The sequence below is a fragment of the Leptodactylus fuscus genome, chromosome 8 (genome assembly GCF_031893055.1).
Source record: "Leptodactylus fuscus isolate aLepFus1 chromosome 8, aLepFus1.hap2, whole genome shotgun sequence".
Lineage (NCBI taxonomy): Eukaryota > Metazoa > Chordata > Amphibia > Anura > Leptodactylidae > Leptodactylus > Leptodactylus fuscus.
The window spans coordinates 96,728,648-96,742,625 of record NC_134272.1 but is presented as its reverse complement, the minus strand read 5'-3'; the positions used below and the strand labels follow the sequence as shown (position 1 = coordinate 96,742,625).

General features: G+C 52.3%; 1 protein-coding gene across 1 annotated transcript in view; it reads left to right on the top strand.

Moving 5' to 3' along the window:
- The window catches only part of HEG1 (heart development protein with EGF like domains 1), a 47,529-nt gene that overhangs the window by 30,099 nt on the left and 3,452 nt on the right, over positions 1–13,978 (top strand). The window contains exons 2-12 of the mRNA XM_075285488.1: positions 1,659–2,894; positions 2,969–3,085; positions 3,375–3,497; positions 4,734–4,837; positions 5,092–5,150; positions 5,255–5,424; positions 7,455–7,589; positions 7,931–7,973; positions 10,444–10,481; positions 12,708–12,795; positions 12,905–13,079. Of these exons, the coding sequence (XP_075141589.1) occupies positions 1,659–2,894; positions 2,969–3,085; positions 3,375–3,497; positions 4,734–4,837; positions 5,092–5,150; positions 5,255–5,424; positions 7,455–7,589; positions 7,931–7,973; positions 10,444–10,481; positions 12,708–12,795; positions 12,905–13,079 (2,288 nt within the window). The remainder of the gene's footprint in view (positions 1–1,658; positions 2,895–2,968; positions 3,086–3,374; positions 3,498–4,733; positions 4,838–5,091; positions 5,151–5,254; positions 5,425–7,454; positions 7,590–7,930; positions 7,974–10,443; positions 10,482–12,707; positions 12,796–12,904; positions 13,080–13,978) is intronic.

Genomic DNA, 13,978 nt, shown 5'->3' with positions numbered 1-13,978 from the left:
GCTGACAATCTAATCTCTATATCACACAATGTATCACTCCCATCATCCCTGACCCAGGAGCTGACACTCTAATCTCTATATCACACACAATGTATCACTCCCATCATCCCTGACCCCAGGAGCTGACAATCTAATCTCTATATCACACAATGTATCACTCCCATCATCCCTGACCCCAGGAGCTGACAATCTAATCTCTATATCACACACAATGTATCACTCCCATCATCCCTGACCCCAGGAGCTGACACTCTAATCTCTATATCACACACACAATGTATCACTCCCATCATCCCTGACCCCAGGAGCTGACACTCTAATCTCTATATCACACACACAATGTATCACTCCCATCATCCCTGACCCCAGGAGCTGACAATCTAATCTCTATATCACACACAATGTATTACTCCCATCATCCCTGACCCCAGGAGCTGACAATCTAATCTCTATATCACACACAATGTATCACCCCCATCATCCCTGACCCCAGGAGCTGACACTCTAATCTCTATATCACACACAATGTATCACTCCCATCATCCCTGACCCCAGGAGCTGACAATCTAATCTCTATATCACACACAATGTATCACCCCCATCATCCCTGACCCCAGGAGCTGACAATCTAATCTCTATATCACACAATGTATCACTCCCATCATCCCTGACCCCAGGAGCTGACACTCTAATCTCTATATCACACACAATGTATCACTCCCATCATCCCTGACCCCAGGAGCTGACAATCTAATCTCTATATCACACACAATGTATCACTCCCATCATCCCTGAGCCCAGGAGCTGACAATCTAATCTCTATATCACACACAATGTATCACTCCCATCATCCCTGACCCCAGGAGCTGACAATCTAATCTCTATATCACACACAATGTATCACTCCCATCATCCCTGACCCCGGGAGCTGACAATCTAATCTCTATATCACACAATGTATCACTCCCATCATCCCTGACCCCAGAGCTGACAATCTAATCTCTATATCACACACAATGTATCACTCCCATCATCCCTGACCCCAGGAGCTGACACTCTAATCTCTATATCACACACAATGTATCACTCCCATCATCCCTGACCCCAGGAGCTGACAATCTAATCTCTATATCACACACACTGTATCACTCCCATCATCCCTTGCTGCTATGTGTCTCTATGTGCCGGTCATGTGTATTGATGTGGGATGATGTCGGTGATGAGGTCGGGGGCGGGGCTTGTCCTGGTGTTTCGGCGTTCCGGATCTTGATCTGCTTCTGTTCACAGAATTTGCTCTAAATTCCAAATCTCCGCAACCAAAATTCACATCATGCATTATAAGGCCCCTTATCGTCCAGTGAGTGGCGCCCCCTGCGCTCTATTTGGGGGTCATCATCTAACCCACAGAATTGGTCACAGGCGCCTCTTTTATTTCTGTCGTGAACTTTCAATTCCAGAAGTAGAGTGAAGCCTGTGACCCAGCAATGGAGGGGTTAACAATGCCGTCAGCTGGGTTCAAGGTCTCCTCCGAATACTACACTGTGTCAGTCTTCACTACACTTCTGATATTCTATTCACTGTAGGCTCCTCCCAGTGGGTGGGCTTGTGTTTGGTGGATGATGTGGGATTAACCTCTTGTGGTCTTTCTCTTATTTAAGCTGCTGGAATCTTCCAGAAATCAGCCACACAGCGACACCTGCACAAGAGGACGCCGCACATGGACACATGGACGTCCATCTCCAGCACCCGCGGCGGCGGCGGCAGGACCAAGGACACCAATGTAACTCACATTACTGAGATTCCCAACACGTATCCACCAAAGACTGGGAACGTCAGCGAGGACCTGGCGACCACCGCGCTGGGCTACGGGAATACCACCGAAGGGGCTGAGGGCAGGAACATGTCAGTGCCGGGAACATACCCTCTACAGACCCCCTCATATGTCATGACCACCTACCCCACGTCTCACCCCGTGCCCAATGCCACCGTCCCCTTCACCAGTGCCCCTGTTACCGCACCCAACACCAGCAGCCACCCTGACACCCCCAGTCACTCCTCCTCTAGCCCCTGGTCCTCCTCGCCCTCTGACTTACCCGCTGGTGGCTCCTTGTCTTCTGAGACAACCTTGGCTGCCACCACCATGTCTGCAGCTTCTTCATCACCACCGTCCCAGCAGCCACCGGCGCAGACCTCCTCTTCCTCCTCACCCGTCCCCTCCACATTAGTCTCTACCACTCGCTCCTCAGCTTTACCGGCTCCCACCACTCAGACCCCTCGCCCCCTGACTGCCATGTCCTCCACCCCAGGGCCACCTGCATCGCCCCCATCACTGCCACCGTTCTCCAGCACAGAGTCCACCCCAAGGCCGGAGAATGAGACCCTTGTGTCCGTCATATCACTCGCCACCAATACACCAATGGCAGCCACCACCGAGACCCCTCAGACAGTCACTGAGAGGAGAGATGAGACCTCGACACAAGACAGAACCACAACATGGAAGCCAGTAGAAGCAGAGACGCTGGAGATGTCCACAGACGGTGAGAGGACTGGAGGGGTCACAGAGACCCCAACCATATCTAACCCTCCATCCACAACATCCACCAGCTCTCCGGCCGCTCCATCCGCACATGTCACTACCGAGAAGACGCAACGTGACACTGTGAGGACAGAGGAGCCCGAGCGGCCGGCACTGACCACTGCTGAGCCAGACATCCGGACCGTAAGGACCACCCAAAGAGCCCTCCCCACCGAGGCAGAGGACACTACAGCCAGCACCAAGACCTCAAAACCTCCTGCTCCTTACCCCACCCCTGCCAGAACCACACAAGCTGCAGCCACCACCACCATGGCGCAGCCCACCACCACTCACCCCAGGACCCCGACCACCGCAGCAGGTGAGATGTGACTGATCTGCATCATCTAGACCCCCCCCTGTCGCTGACTAACCCCCCATATCTTCCTTCCCCAGCTGGTCCGTGCTCCTCCAGTCCGTGCCACAATGGGGGTCTCTGCATGGAAAGTGCCGATGGGAAAGGCTACACGTGTGACTGTCCTGCGGCCTGGAGCGGCGATCTCTGCCACAAAGGTGAGGTCTGGGAATCCGTCAGTAATCCCACCATGGCTGGGTCCTCCAGAAACAGCTCCACCCCCGTCACCAGGTTATGTGAGGTATTACAGCACAACTGGTCACAGGCGATGGACAGGAGGGGCGCTGTTTATGGACGATGGAGATTTTGGTCATTGCACACGAGCCAAAGATCTGGAGGAGGCCAATACCAGAGAACAATGCCACGCTCGGCCCGACCCCCTGACACCGGTCCAGTCCATGATCTCATGCCCAGAGACCCTCCCTCACTCTCTTCTCCTTCTTGCAGATGTAGATGAATGCCTCTCCAGCCCCTGCCCACCGCTCAGCACCTGCCGCAATTCCAGGGGCTCATTCAGCTGCCGCTGCCCCATCGGGTACCTGCTGCAGGACGGCGCCGGCTGTGTCCTCGGTGAGAACCTGACTAATGCTCCTGCTGTACACACTGCTTACCACTAGGGGATATTCAGGCGCTGGGGGTCTCTAACCTCTGACATTTAAAGGGCCAGTACAGACATCTTCACATAAATCTCCGTCCTAGACTCCAGACAGACGGACGGCTCCTCGCTGCGCTGACACTGTGACCTCAATGTCCCCATTCACTGACAGCAAGCACAGAACGAGAAAATCACGTGGGACGGAGCCACGAAAAGAACAGAATTTCTTAATCTCGCCATTACGTTCTTATATCCTCCAGTCACATCCGAAGCTGCAGTTACACTTCATGTGTCTACATACCACACTTGGCTGCTATGAATTGTGGGAGATGTTCTGTGACACCTCCCATCATGCAAGTGGGTAATGGCTGGGACTGCTGCTCTGGGTGTGACTGGTGCTCTGACTGCAGCTCTCAGTGTGACTACAGCCTTAGTATAAGGAAAATGTTTGTTCTCGTTCCGTGTTAGCCGGTGGGTAGGAAATATAAAAAACAAAAACCTTGCGAGTCTTCAGTAGTCGATCCCTTTCTTAATGGCTCACTGTTGTATCCAGAGCCCCAGTCGCACCCAAAGCTGCAGTCAGAGCTCCAGTAACACCCAGAGCTGCAACTGGAGCTCTGACTGCAGCTCTGGGTGCGACTGGAGCTCTGACTGCAGCTCTGGGTGCGACTGGAGCTCTGACTGCAGCTCTGGGTGCGACTGGAGCTCTGACTGCAGCTCTGGGTGCGACTGGAGCTCTCAGTGTGACTACAGCCTTAGTATAAGGAAAATGTTTGTTCTCGTTCCGTGTTAGCCGGTGGGTAGGAAATATAAAAAACAAAAACCTTGCGACTGGAGCTCTGACTGCAGCTCTGGGTGTGACTGGAGCTCTGACTGCAGCTTTAGGTGTGACTGGGGCTCTGGGTACAACAGGGGCTCTGAGTATGACTGCAGCTCTGGGTGTGACTGGAGCTCTGACTGCAGCTCTGGGTGTGACTGGAGCTCTGACTGCAGCTCTGGGTGCGACTGGAGCTCTGACTGCAGCTTTAGGTGTGACTGGGGCTCTGGGTACAACAGGGGCTCTGAGTATGACTGCAGCTCTGGGTGTGACTGGAGCTCTGACTGCAGCTCTGGGTGCGACTGGGGCTCTGACTGCAGCTCTGGGTGTGACTAGAGCATGAAGTTCCGTCATATTCGTGCAGGTGATTTGGTAAGACTTTGGTATCTTTCAGTGCGGACGTTTCTTGGACACATCGAGGTTCCCTGGAAGCTCCTGGACGGCAGCGATGTGAAAGACAGCACCTTACAGCAGATCAAGGAGGACATTGTGTGCATAGTGAGTGTCAGGGCGGCCATATTGGTTGGGTGTGGTCAGGGAACATGACAGATGTGAGGGGGATTCTGCCATTAGCCCTGGACTCCTTGTAGTCAGTGGTCCACAAGGGTGTCGGCGAGGAGCAGGCGGGGACTTCACACAACTGTTCTGGTGTAGATAGCGTTACATGAAGCCCCGCCCACTCCGCGCCCACAAGTCCTTGTAGCTATGGCAGACACCTATAGGGGGCGCTGACTGTAGTCTCCTTATTACAGCTGAACTCCTCGTTCTCCACCATTTCCGGATATTACCAGTCCACCATCACCAGTGACAGGTAAGAGCCGATGATGTCATACTGCCCTTCCATGACATCACACTTGGCAGCTGAGGAGGTGGTGCCATGATATGTGATGTCATCTTGTGTCCTCTCATTCCCAGTCACACCAGTAGTAATGACCTCATCGTCCAGAATCTCTTCTCTCTGGAGTCTAACGTCACCAGGTTCGATCTGTCACGAAGTCTCCAGAGTTACGCCAAAGTGTGCGAGACGTCATCACCGCGCCCCACGGCCTGCCAGCTAGTAGTGCACCTGCAGCACCGAATACAGGGTAATGATATATGTGTATGTAGGGGATGTTACAGTGTTGGCCAAAAGTATTGGCCCCCCTGCAGTTCTGTCAGATAATCCTCCTGTTCTTCCAGATAATGATTACAATCACAAATTCTTTGGTATTTTCTTCATTTATTTTGTCTTCAATGGAAAACCACAAAAAGAATTGTCAAAAAGCCAAATTGGATATAATTCCACAGCAAACATAAAAAAGGGGGTGGACAAAAGTATTGGCACTGTTTGAAAAATCATGTGATGCTTCTGTAATCTGTGTAATTAACAGCACCTGTTACTTACCTGAGGCACCTAACAGGTGGTGGCAATAACTAAATCACACTTACAGCCAGTTGAAATGGATTAAAGTTGACTCCACCTCTGTCCTGTGTCCTTGTGTGACCACATTGAGCATGGAGAAAAGAAAGAAGACCAAAGAACTGTCTGAGGACTTGAGAAGCAAAATGGTGAGGAAGCCTGAGCAATCTCAAGGCTACAAGTCCATCTCCAAAGCCCTGAATGTTCCTGTGTCTACCGTGCGCAGTGTCATCCAGAAGTGTAAAGCCCATGGCCCTGTGGCTAACCTCCCTAGATGTGGACGCAGAAGAAACATTGACCAGAGATTTCACCGCAAGATTGTGCGGATGGCGGATAAAGAACCGCGACTAACATCCAAACAAGTCCAAGCTGCCCTGCAGTCCGAGGGTACAACAGTGTCACCCCGTACTATCCAGCGTCAGCGTCTGAATGAGAAGGGACTGTATGGTAGGAGACCCAGGAAGACCCCACTTCTTACCCACAGACAGAAGCCAGGCTGGAGTTTGCCAAAGAAGAAGGGTCTAAGATTCCAGCAGAGCCTTGTAAGAAACTCATTGCTGGTTAGCGGAAGCGGTTGTGCGCAGTTATTGTGTCTAAAGGTTGTGCTACCAAGTATTAGGCTGAGGGCGCCAATACTTTTGGCCAACACAGTATATGTCCTGCCCCGCTATATTGTCTGCTCTGTATTATATAGGGGATGTTGTATACGGCGCTCTGTATTATATAGGGGATGTTGTATACGGCGCTCTGTATTGTGTAGGGGATGTTGTATACGGCGCTCTGTATTATATAGGGGATGTTGTATACGGCGCTCTGTATTATATAGGGGATGTTGTATACGGCGCTCTGTATTGTGTAGGGGATGTTGTATACGGCGCTCTGTATTATATAGGGGATGTTGTATACGGCGCTCTGTATTGTGTAGGGGATGTTGTATACGGCGCTCTGTATTATATAGGGGATGTTGTATACGGCGCTCTGTATTATATAGGGGATGTTGTATACGGCGCTCTGTATTATATAGGGGATGTTGTATACGGCGCTCTGTATTATATAGGGGATGTTGTATACGGCGCTCTGTATTGTGTAGGGGATGTTGTATACGGCGCTCTGTATTATATAGGGGATGTTGTATACGGCGCTCTGTATTATGTAGGGGATGTTGTATACGGCGCTCTGTATTATATAGGGGATGTTGTATACGGCGCTCTGTATTGTGTAGGGGATGTTGTATATGGCGCTCTGTATTGTGTAGGGGATGTTGTATACGGCGCTCTGTATTATATAGGGGATGTTGTATACGGCGCTCTGTATTGTGTAGGGGATGTTGTATACGGCGCTCTGTATTATGTAGGGGATGTTGTATACGGCGCTCTGTATTGTGTAGGGGATGTTGTATACGGCGCTCTGTATTGTGTAGGGGATGTTGTATACGGCGCTCTGTATTATATAGGGGATGTTGTATACGGCGCTCTGTATTATATAGGGGATGTTGTATACGGCGCTCTGTATTATATAGGGGATGTTGTATACGGCGCTCTGTATTGTGTAGGGGATGTTGTATATGGCGCTCTGTATTATATAGGGGATGTTGTATACAGCGCTCTGTATTGTGTAGGGGATGTTGTATACGGCGCTCTGTATTGTGTAGGTGCCATTATATACTGTCCTGTATACTCCGTACTTTATATATAACAGTTTTTTCTGTATTTCCAGCCCTCAGTTTGTGTCTCGTCAGGAATCCCGGATGTGACAATGAGACGTCTGTTTGCGCCGACCCCGCCGGTGTCGCCTTGTGTCAGTGTAAGCCCGGATACTTCAAATACAGCAAAACAGATCTTTCCTGTCGAGGTGAGACCCCAAGGAGAGGTGACCCCCAAAAATCTCCTGTCCTGTGATCCTTGTCAGTAACCTCATTTACCATTTACATAAGGGGGATAGCTTTACTGTTTTTGTAAGGTACCACCAGATGCCGGGGCCTGTGGGGGGGGGGAAGGTGTTCGGTGAGGGGGTTGTTCGGTGTGTGGGGGGTGTTCGGTGAGGGGGGTGTTCGGTGAGGGGGGTGTTCGGTGTGGGAGGTGTTCGGTGAGGGGGTTGTTCGGTGTGTGGGGGGTGTACAGTGGGGTGTTTGGCAGCGCAGTCGCTGATATTTGGGATTCATCTCATTAATTGTCGTCTCCTTCTTTCCTCAGCCTGTGACGACGGCTACAAACTTGAAAATGGCGGCTGTGTGAGGTGAGGAGGGGCGGCGGCGGCGGCGCCTCGCTGACATGAGGTCTGGGGTCTCAGCATTGTAGTGTCAGGACTCCTCCAGATATTACAGGGGCTCCCATAGACTTTGTGCTCTGATTCCTCACAATCTCTACTTGCTGTCAGTGAATGAGAACTTGTAGGAGCGGCCGAGCCCTGAACTAATTGTCAGCGCTGAGAGCTTGGGCCAGTTCTGTACAGTCGGCCGCTGATCACCGGCTGCCGCTGATCTCCTCCTTATATCCCCGGTACTTGTGTCCCCAGGACTGCTGGGATCTGTGCACTGACTCCAAAGCGCCCCCCAGCCCGTGCCCCTCTCCCCCAGGTCTGACCAGGACCCTCATCCCCTCCTGTGCCTGAGCAGACTCCTCTGGTTGGCATCTAAACTGCGCCGCTGATCCTGATTCCATGTTCTGGGCATGGACGCCATTGTCATCCGACTGTCTGACCTTCAACTCCTGACTGATCCTACCGCCTGACTCCTGGCTGATCCTACCGCCTGACTGATCCTACCGCCTGACTACTGACTGATCCTACCGCCTGACTAAGGGCTGATCCTACCGCCTGACTCCTGACTGATCCTACCGCCTGACTAAGGGCTGATCCTACCGCCTGACTGATCCTACCGCCTGACTCCTGACTGATCCTACCGCCTGACTAAGGGCTGATCCTACCGCCTGACTACTGACTGATCCTACCGCCTGACTAAGGGCTGATCCTACCGCCTGACTCCTGACTGATCCTACCGCCTGACTCCTGACTGATCCTACCGCCTGACTCCTGACTGATCCTACCGCCTGACTAAGGGCTGATCCTACCGCCTGACTCCTGACTGATCCTACCGCCTGACTAAGGGCTGATCCTACCGCCTGACTGATCCTACCGCCTGACTCCTGACTGATCCTACCGCCTGACTAAGGGCTGATCCTACCGCCTGACTCCTGACTGATCCTACCGCCTGACTCCTGACTGATCCTACCGCCTGACTACTGACTGATCCTACCGCCTGACTCCTGACTGATCCTACCGCCTGACTCCTGACTGATCCTACCGCCTGACTCCTGACTGATCCTACCGCCTGACTACTGACTGATCCTACCGCCTGACTAAGGGCTGATCCTACCGCCTGACTAAGGGCTGATCCTACCGCCTGACTGATCCTACCGCCTGACTACTGACTGATCCTACCGCCTGACTAAGGGCTGATCCTACCGCCTGACTCCTGACTGATCCTACCGCCTGACTCCTGACTGATCCTACCGCCTGACTCCTGACTGATCCTACCGCCTGACTCCTGACTGATCCTACCGCCTGACTCCTGACTGATCCTACCGCCTGACTAAGGGCTGATCCTACCGCCTGACTACTGACTGATCCTACCGCCTGACTAAGGGCTGATCCTACCGCCTGACTAAGGGCTGATCCTACCGCCTGACTCCTGACTGATCCTACCGCCTGACTCCTGACTGATCCTACCGCCTGACTAAGGGCTGATCCTACCGCCTGACTACTGACTGATCCTACCGCCTGACTCCTGACTGATCCTACCGCCTGACTAAGGGCTGATCCTACCGCCTGACTACTGACTGATCCTACCGCCTGACTAAGGGCTGATCCTACCGCCTGACTCCTGACTGATCCTACCGCCTGACTCCTGACTGATCCTACCGCCTGACTCCTGACTGATCCTACCGCCTGACTACTGACTGATCCTACCGCCTGACTACTGACTGATCCTACCGCCTGACTAAGGGCTGATCCTACCGCCTGACTACTGACTGATCCTACCGCCTGACTACTGACTGATCCTACCGCCTGACTACTGACTAAGGGCAGATCCTACCGCCTGACTACTGACTGATCCTACCGCCTGACTACTGACTGATCCTACCGCCTGACTACTGACTGATCCTACCGCCTGACTAAGGGCTGATCCTACCGCCTGACTACTGGCTGATCCTACCGCCTGACTACTGGCTGATCCTACCGCCTGACTACTGACTACTGACTGATCCTACCGCCTGACTACTGACTGATCCTACCGCCTGACTACTGACTACTGACTGATCCTACCGCCTGACTACTGACTGATCCTACCGCCTGACTACTGACTGATCCTACCGCCTGACTACTGACTGATCCTACCGCCTGACTACTGACTGATCCTACCGCCTGACTACTGACTGATCCTACCGCCTGACTCCTGACACATGTAGGACTTTCTGGTCCACCAAGTGGAAGTTGCGACAGAATCTCAATAGGAGACTCTAGCACAAATGTGAACAAGCCCTGAGCAGCCAATCACATTGCAGCTTTCTTTGTCTAATCTGGTGGAATTTAGTAAGAGCTGAAATCTGATTGGTTGTCGGATTTCTCCTGTGCTCGGGGCCCTACTTGTGGCCCTATATACCCCCATGTTCTCTGCAGTAAGGGCCGCTCTGTTCTTCTTTTCCAGATGTCCCTTTGGACTCGGAGGATTTAACTGCTCGAACCGTAAGTCGAAGGCCTGGAGGTCGGGGGGCAAGAAGGTGAAGGGTAGTGGGGGGCAAGAGGGCGAGCGGTATGGGGGCAAGAGGGTGAAGGGTAGCGGGGGGCAAGAGGGTGAAGGGTAGTGGGGGGCAAGAGGATGAGGGGTATGGGGGCAAGAGGGCGAGGGGAATGGGGGGCAAGAGGGTGAAGGGTAGTGGGGGGCAAGAGGGCGAGGGGTATGGGGGCAAGAGGGCAAAGGGGAGAAAGAGTCTGAAGGGTTACAAAGGGTGCTATATGGTGACACTCTGAGATGTATACTGATATTATGGGGTGCTGTATACTGATATTATGGGATGCTGTATACTGATATTATGGGGTGCTGTATACTGATATTATGGGGTGCTGTATACTGATATTATGGGGTGCTGTATACTGATATTATGGGGTGTTGTACATGGATACATACTTGCATTGATATCATGGAGGGTGTTGTTACTTTCGCACCGCCCCATTGCTCTGTGTCTCACTTACGGGGAATGCGGCCTGGACAGAGGGGGACAGTGAGCGATCAGCATGGAGTCGGGGTCCCTGGAGGGAGGGTGGGGTCCTGCAGCTGACAGGAAAAGACTCTACTGTAAGAAGGAATCTATGGGAGCCCCGTCATGACCTCACCCCGTAATCAGCCCGGGACACGACACCCAGGACCGGCTCATACATGATACATGGGATTGGCTGTTCCCTGCATTACAGGGCGGTCACAGGCTGTACGGTAGAGACGCTGCGCTCAACGGCCCCAGACAAAGCACATTCTAGAGCGACACACGGTGGACACAGCATGTAATGACACAAAGCAAACAGAACAATGTACCGGCAACGTGTGCACTCAGTATACACTAACTATATACAGTATGCTCCCCCGCCCTCTAGATACAGACAGTATGCTCCCCCCGCCCTCTAGATACAGACAGTATGCTCCCCCCACCCTCTAGATACAGACAGTATGCTCCCCCCGCCCTCTAGATACAGACAGTATGCTCCCCCCACCCTCTAGATACAGACAGTATGCTCCCCCCACCCTCTAGATACAGACAGTATGCTCCCCCCCACCCTCTAGATACAGACAGTATGCTCCCCCCCACCCTCTAGATACAGACAGTATGCTCCCCCCACCCTCTAGATACAGACAGTATTCTACCCCCCGCCCTCTAGATACAGACAGTATGCTCCCCCCGCCCTCTAGATACAGACAGTATGCTCCCCCCCACCCTCTAGATACAGACAGTATGCTCCCCCCCACCCTCTAGATACAGACAGTATGCTCCCCCCACCCTCTAGATACAGACAGTATGCTCCCCCCCACCCTCTAGATACAGACAGTATGCTCCCCCCACCCTCTAGATACAGACAGTATGCTCCCCCCACCCTCTAGATACAGACAGTATGCTCCCCCCGCCCTCTAGATACAGACAGTATGCTCCCCCCACCCTCTAGATACAGACAGTATGCTCCCCCCCACCCTCTAGATACAGACAGTATGCTCCCCCCCACCCTCTATATACAGACAGTATGCTCCCCCGCCCTCTAGATACAGACAGTATGCTCCCCCCGCCCTCTAGATACAGACAGTATGCTCCCCCCGCCCTCTAGATACAGACAGTATGCTCCCCCCGCCCTCTAGATACAGACAGTATGCTCCCCCCCACCCTCTAGATACAGACAGTATGCTCCCCCCCACCCTCTAGATACAGACAGTATGCTCCCCCGCCCTCTAGATACAGACAGTATGCTCCCCCCGCCCTCTATATACAGACAGTATGCTCCCCCCGCCCTCTATATACAGACAGTATGCTCCCCCCCACCCTCTATATACAGACAGTATGCTCCCCCCACCCTCTAGATACAGACAGTATGCTCCCCCGCCCTCTAGATACAGACAGTATGCTCCCCCCGCCCTCTAGATACAGACAGTATGCTCCCCCCACCCTCTAGATACAGACAGTATGCTCCCCCCGCCCTCTAGATACAGACAGTATGCTCCCCCCACCCTCTAGATACAGACAGTATGCTCCCCCCCCCACCCTCTAGATACAGACAGTATGCTCCCCCCCCCCACCCTCTAGATACAGACAGTATGCTCCCCCCCACCCTCTAGATACAGACAGTATGCTCCCCCCACCCTCTAGATACAGACAGTATGCTCCCCCCGCCCCTCTGCTATGTCTCTGACTCTCTCTCTCTTTTTCCCCGCAGCATACCAACTGATCACTGTGATCATCGCGGCGGGCGGTGGCGGACTCCTCCTCATCCTGGTTGTTGCGTTGGCAGTGACTTGTTGCAGGTCTGTGCCCCGTGCCATAGCCGTACCCTGGTGGGGGGTCAGGGGTATGGGGTGGGGTCTCTTCTAGGGGACAGAATTGTTAATAGATCATTATAATAACTCTATTCAGGAAGAACAAACACGACATCAGTAAACTCATCTTCAAGAGCGGAGATTTCCAGATGTCCCCTTACGCCGAATATCCGAAAACGCAGCGATCATCGGAATGGGGGAGAGAAACGATCGAGATGCAGGAGAACGGCAGCACCAAGAACCTGCTCCAGATGACAGACGTCTACTATTCTGTAAGAGGGGGCAGAGGGGTAATTGGGGAAGGGGTTAATGTAGGGGGGTAATAGGGCAGAGGGGTAATAAGGCAATGTCCATCTTACACAACCTGACAACTAACAAATCCATGAGCTGTCTGTAACACAGTATAAGCTGTCCTGTATGCAGCGCCCCCTCGGCCTGGGGGACTCGTCCACTCTCTGGCTCTAGATCTCGGGATTATTGCGATCTCCTTCGGGTTCCGTTTTATGATGTTTTTGGATCTTTATTACTTTATGACTTTTTACTTCTGGATTTTCCTTGTTCTTTTGCTTCCGTCAGTGGCCCCGAATATTGGTGATGGATTATCAGACATGTCCGATCAGTAGAGGAGCTGATAGTAATCAATCAGCCGCCATGTGGAAGCCGATTGGCTGCTCTGATATCCTCATGTGTGGTATATATCTATACCTGACTGACAACATGTAACAACAATCCGAATACAGTGTTGGCCAAAAGTATTGGCCCCCCTGCAGTTCTGTCAGATAATCCTCGTGTTCTTCCAGATAATGATTGCAGTCACAAATTCTTTGGTATTTTCTTCATTTAATTTGTCTTCAATGGAAAACCACAAAAAGAATTGTCAAAAAGCCAAATTGGATATAATTCCACAGCAAACATAAAAAAGGGGGAGGACAAAAGTATTGGCACTGTTTGAAAAATCTTGTGATGCTTCTGTAATTTGTGTAATTACCAGCACCTGTTACTTACCTGAGGCACCTAACAGGTGGTGGCAATAACTAAATCCCACTTGCAGCCAGTTGAAATGGATTAAAGTTGACTCCACCTCTGTCCTGTGTCCTTGTGTGACCACATTGAGCATGGAGAAAAGAAAGAAGACCAAAGAACTGTCTGAGGACTTGAGAAGCAAAATTGT